This window comes from Cebus imitator, unplaced genomic scaffold (genome assembly GCF_001604975.1).
Source record: "Cebus imitator isolate Cc_AM_T3 unplaced genomic scaffold, Cebus_imitator-1.0 Scaffold53, whole genome shotgun sequence".
NCBI classification, from domain to species: Eukaryota; Metazoa; Chordata; class Mammalia; order Primates; family Cebidae; genus Cebus; species Cebus imitator.
Window position 1 is genome coordinate 4713794 of NW_016107368.1, and position 6130 is coordinate 4719923.

The window sequence follows — 6130 nt, forward strand, 5'->3', positions numbered from 1 at the left end:
CCAGCCTGGGCAACAGAGTGAGGCTCAGTCTCAAAACAAACAAAAAAAACCCAAACCAACACAGTTAAATTAAAAACAAACAAACAAACAAAAAAACAAAACCCAGGCTGGGTGTGGGGGCTTCTGCCTATAATCCCTGCACTTTGGGAGGCTGAGGCGGGCAGATCACTTTAGGTCAGGAGTTCGAGACCAGCCTGGCCAACACAGTGCAAGCCTGTGTCTACTAAAAATACAAAATTAGCTGGGCATGGTGGTGCGGGCCTGTAACCCAGCTACTCGGGAGGCTGAGGCGGGAGAATCGCTTGAACCTGGGAGGTGGAAGTTGCAGTGAGCCGAGATGGCACCATTGCACTCCAGCCTGGACAACAAGAGTGAAACTCTGCCTCAAAAAAACAAAGAAAAATTCGCCAGGCATAGTGGCGGGTGTCTGTAATCCCAGCTACTCGGAAGGCTGAGGCAGGGGAAGGGCTCTAACCCAGGAGGCAGAGGTTGCAATGAGCCAAGATCGTGTCGCTGCATTCCAGCCTGGGTAACAGAGTGAGACCTTATCTCAAAAAAAAGAAAAAAGAAACTAGGCACAGAGAGGTAGAGTGCCTTGCCTGAAGCCACCCAGCAGAGAAGCAGCAAGCCAGGGACACAGCCTCAGTAGTCTGGCTGTAGAATATGAGCTCATGACCATGACTCCAGACTCAGAGCCACCCAGGGGGATGGTGCTTCCTGCCTCCATCTCCCTAGAGGTTGGGGTACAGCAGGGGGGTGCCTACGTGTGGCGGGAAGGCAGAGACGCTGATGGTGTCGTCTCTCCTAGGTCCTGGCGGACACCAAGGAGCTTGTGACGTCCAAGGTGTCGGGGGCCCGAGAGATGGTGGCCAGCGCCAAGGACACAGTGAGCACCCGAGTGTCGGAGGCGGTGGGTGCCACCTGTGGTGCTGTGCAGAGCGGCGTGGACAAGACCAAGTCCGTAGTGACCGGCGGGGTCCAGTCGGTCATGGGCTCCCGTGTGGGCCAGATGGTGCTGAGTGGGGTCGACACAGTGCTGGGGAAGTCAGAGGAGTGGGTAGACAACCACCTGCCTCTCACGGACGCCGAGCTGGGTGAGCGTGGCCACCGGGCTGCTCTGGGACCTCTCCCCGGGCCTCCCCAACCTGAAGCCACTGTCGGCCTTGGGTCTGTCCCTCACTGCCACCTCATCCCTGCCACCCCTCCCGTCATCTTGGAATCTCATCAGCAGCATGGGGGTCCCCTCTGTCCTGGTCCCCAGCCCCTGCCCTCCCCCACCACAGTCTCCTTCCCACAGCAGCCAGCAGAGGGCGCCTGTGAGCACCCGAGTCAGAGCCTGTCCCTCCTCTGCCCACAGCCCCCCGTGGCTCCCACCTCCCTTGGGGTCAAAACCCAAGTCCTCCTCACAGCCCACAGGCCCTGCAGAACCTGCCCTGTCCTCCCCTGCCCTCCTCTTCCCCCTTCGCTCTCTCTGCTCCCCCATAAATATGTGACTAATCTTGAGATGTCACTTCACTATGACAACCCTGGTGTTCCTGCCAGTCCAGAATATCTGCAATCATCTCGGTCATATACCTGCACTGCCTGCACTCTTTCCTTATTTTATTTTATTTTATTTTTGAGATGGAGTCTTGTTCTGTCACCCAGGCTGGCATGCAGTGGTGTGATCATAGCTCACTGCAGCCTCCATCTCCAGGGATCCTCCCGCCTCAGTTTCCAAAGTAGGTGTACACCTCCATGCCTGGCTAATTTAAAACAAATTAAAATTTTTTTAATTTTTATTTTTATTTTTGAGACGGCCTTGATCTGTCGCCAGGCTGGAGTGCCATGGCGTCATCTTGGCTCACGCAATCTCCACCTCCCGGGTTCCTGAGTTCCTCAGTCTCCTGCCTCAGCCTCCCGAGTAGCTGGGACTACAGGCATGAGCCACCACATCCGGTTAATTTTTATATTTTTGGTAAAGACGAGGTTTCACCATGTTGGCCAGGATGGTCTTGATCTCTTGGCCATGTGCTCTGCCTTCCTTGGCCTCCCAAAGTGCTGGGATTACAGGCATGAACCACCGCACCTGGCCTCAAATAGATTTTTTAGAATTTTTTGTAGGGACAGGGCCTTGCTATGTTGCCCAGGCTGGCCTGAAACTCCTGAGCTCAAGCCAAGGACCTACTTTGGCCTTCCAGAGTGTTGGAATTACAGGCATGAGCCGCCATGCCTGGCCTGATATTCTTCTTCATTATTGTTATTATTTATGTGTGTATTTATTATTATTTTTTTGAGATGAAGTCTCGCTCTGTCACCCAGGGTGAAGGGCAGTGTCACACTCTAGGCTCACTGCAACCTTCGCCTCCCAGATTTAAGAGATTCTCGTGCCTCAGCCTCCCGAGTCGCTGGGATTACAGGTGTATACAACCATGCCTGGCTAATTTTTGTAGTTTTAGTAAAGACGAGGTTTTACCATGTTGGCCAGGCTGGTCTTGAACTCCTGGCCTCAAGCCATCCGCCCGCCTGGGCCTCCCAAAGTGTTGGGATTACAGGTGTGAGCCACCATGCCTGGCCTGATATTCTTCTTTAGATCAACTTTTCTGGATTCGTTTAGAGATGAAACCTGATCGTTACTATAAATTGAAAGCTCTATCATCTGCTATAAATACATAATGAAAGAGTGAAGCATTTATTGTGTAACTTTCTGGGTACAAACTATTCCAAATATCACCTTTCAGGCAGCTCTGACTAGGGTTGGTGTACAAAAGGGGAAATTGAGGCTTACTGACAAAATCACTTCCCCATAGGCCAGGGGTAGCAAACATTTTTCTTTTTTTTTTTTTTTTTTGAGACGGAGTCTCGCTCTGTCACCCAGGCTGGAGTGCAGTGGTGCGATATCAGCTCACTGCAACCTCCGCCTCCCGGGTTCAAGCAATTCTCCTGCCTCAGCCTCCCAAGTAGCTGGAATCACAGGCAGCTAATTTTTGTATTTTTAGTGCAGTTGGGGTTTCACCCTGTTGGCCAGGCTGGTCTTGAACTCCTGACCTCGTGATCCACCCAACTCAGCCTCTCAAAGTGCTGGGATGACAGGCATGAGCTACCAAGCCCGGGCACATTTTTTTGTTTTTCTCTTTTAGAGATAGCATCTGACTCTGTTGCCCAGGCTGGAGTGCAGTGTTGCAGTCATAGCTCAGTGTAGCCGGGACTCTTGGGCTCAGGCAAGCCTCCTACCTCAGCCACCTGAGTAACAGAGACTACAGACACACACCATCATTCCCAACTAATTTTTCTTTATTTAATTTTTTGTAAAGATGGGGTCTCCAGGCCGAGCGTGGTGGCCCACGCCTGTAATCTAAGCACTTTGGAGGCCAAGGCGGGAGGATCACCTGAGGTCGGGAGTTCAAGATCAGCCTGACCAACATGGTGAAACCCCGTCTTTATTTATTTATTTATTTATTTTGTAGACAGAGTCTCACTCTGTTGCCAGGCGCCAAGCTGGAGGGCAGTGGCACAATCTCGGCTCACTGCAACCTCCGCCTCCCAGGTTCAAGCAATTCTCCTGCCTCAGCCTCCCGAGTAGCTGGGATTACAGGCGCACGCCACCACGCCCAGCTAATTTTTGTATTTTTAGTAGAGACGGGGTTTCACCATGTTGGCCAGGATGGTCTCAATCTCTTGACCTCGTGATCCGCCCGCCTCGGCCTCCCAAAGTGCTGGGATTACAGGCTTGAGGCACTGCGCCCGGCGGAAACCTCGTCTTTAAAAAATAAAAAATAAAAAGATGGGGTCTCCCTGTGTCGTCAAGAACTCCTAGGCTGGAGGCATCCTACTGCCTTGTCCCCCACAGTGCCAGGATTGGGATTTTTGCAAATAAGAAACTTAGGATATCAGCACAGTACGGTGGCTAACACCTGTAATCCCAACACTGTGGGAGGCTGAGGTGGGCAGATCACTTAAGGTCAGGAGTTTGAGACCAGCCTGGCCAACGTGGTGAAACCCTGTCTACTAAAAAGTCAAAAACTAGCTGGATGTGGTGGTGCCCACCTGTAATCCCAGCTACTCAGGAGGCTGAGGCAGGAGAATCATTTGAACCCGGGAGGTGGAGGTTGCGGTGAACCAAGATAGAGCCACTGCACTCCAGCCTGGGCGACAGAGTGACTCTATCTTAAAAAAAAAAATAGGCGGGCCGGGCGCGGTGGCTTACGCCTGTAATCCCAGCACTTCGGGAGGCCTAGTTGAGTGGATCATGAGGTCGGGAGTTCAAGACCAGCCTGGCCAAGATGGTAAAACCCCATGTGTCTACTAAAAATACAAAAATTGGCCACCTGTGATTCCAGCTACTCAGGAGGCTGAGGCAGGAGAATCATTTAAACCTGGGAGGCGGAGGTAGCAGTGAACTGAGATCGTGCCACTGCACTCCAGCCTGGGCGACAGAGCGAGACTCTGTCTTAAAAAAAAAAAAAAAAAAAGTAGGCCGGGCTCTGGCTCACGCCTGTAATCCCAGCACTTTGGGAGGCTGAGGTGGGCAGATCACCTGAGGCTGGGAGTTTGAGACCAGCCTGACCAACATGGAGAAACCCCATCTCTACTAAAAATACAAAATTAGCCGGCCATGGTGGCGCGCGCCTGTAATCCCAGCCACTCGGGAGGCCGAGGCAGGAGAATCATTTGAACCCAGGAGGCAGAGGTTGCGGTGAGCCGAGTTTGCGCCATTGCCCTCCAGCCTGGGAGACGAGCAAAATTCCATCTCAATCAATCAATCAGCTGGACAGTATGATTCCAGCCTGGGCAACAAGAGCGAAACTGTGTCTCAATAAGTAAATAAATGAATAAACTGGACAGTGTGATTCCTGGGACCGCCCACGTGGGACAAGCCCAGCTGCATGTCCTGGGGTTCACGGAGACCCTGCTGTTCTTCCCCACAGCCCGCCTCGCCACGTCCCTGGATGGCTTCGACATCGCGTCCGTGCAGCAGCAGCGGCAGGAACAGAGCTACTTCGTGCGTCTGGGCTCCCTGTCAGAGAGGCTGCGGCAGCACGCCTACGAGCACTCGCTGGGCAAGCTTCGGGCCACCAGGCAGAGGGCACAGGAGGCCCTGCAGCAGCTGTCGCAGGCCCTAAGCCTGGTGAGGCTCCCGGGTCTTCACCCCACAGCACACACCCGTCGGGAGCTCACTGGCCTGCTGCTCACCCCTCTGCAGGCTGGCGGGGCCGTTCCTGCTTGCTCCTGGCACTGTCTCTGGTTGGTTGGACACCCCTATGCTCAGGCTGCTGCCACATACTGGGGCTGGGCACAGTGGCTCATACCTTTTTTTATTTTTTTTGGAAACAGAGCCTTCTGTCACCCAGGCTGAAGTGCAATGGCACGATCTCAGCTCAGCGAAACCTCCACCTACTGGGTTCAAGCGATTCTCCTGCCTCAGCCTCCCGAGTAGCTGGGACTACAGGCATGTGCCACCATGCCTGGCTAATTTTTTGTATTTTTAGTAGAAATGGGGTTTCTCCATGTTGGTCAGGCCGGTCTTGAACTCCCAACCTCAGGTGATCCCCCCCGCCTTGGTCTCCCAAAGGGCTGGTATTTTTTTTTTTAAATGGGGTTTCACCATGATGGCCAGACTGGTGTTGAACTCCTGACCTCAGGCGATCCACCCACCTCGGCCTCCCAAAGTGCTAGGATTACAGGCGTGAGCCACTGCGCCAGGCCACGTGCTGGGTTTATAGGTGTGAGCTACCGCACCCAGCCCTTTGTTGTTGTTCTTTTTAGAGACTGAGTCTCACTCTGTTGCCCAGGCTGGAGTGCATGATCAAAGCTCTCTGCAGTCTCTAAGCTTCACCCATCTTGGAGCATATATTTGCCATCAGTCCTCTTTTTTTTTTCTTTTCTCTTAAATTTGATGTAAAAATAGAGATGAGGTCTCACTGTGTTGCCCGGGCTTTCTGGAGCTCCTGAGCTCAAGTGATCCTCCCTCCTTGGCCCCCCAAAGCACTGGGATTGTGGAAGTGAACCTGCTTCATTCCTTTTGAAGGCTGAATTTTTTTTTCAGACAGTCTTGTTCTGTTGCCAGGCGCCAGGCGGGAGTGCAGTGTCGCAATCTCGGCTCACTGCAGCCTCTGCCTCCCGGGTTTAAGTAGTTCTGCCTCAGCCTCCC

At 53.0% G+C, this 6130-nt stretch overlaps 1 protein-coding gene across 1 annotated transcript in view; it reads left to right on the forward strand.

Moving 5' to 3' along the window:
• Window positions 1–6130, forward strand: part of PLIN3 (perilipin 3) — a 26350-nt gene that overhangs the window by 12689 nt on the left and 7531 nt on the right. The window contains exons 5-6 of the mRNA XM_037738467.1: window positions 809–1094; window positions 4908–5297. Coding sequence (XP_037594395.1) covers window positions 809–1094; window positions 4908–5297 — 676 coding nt within the window. The remainder of the gene's footprint in view (window positions 1–808; window positions 1095–4907; window positions 5298–6130) is intronic.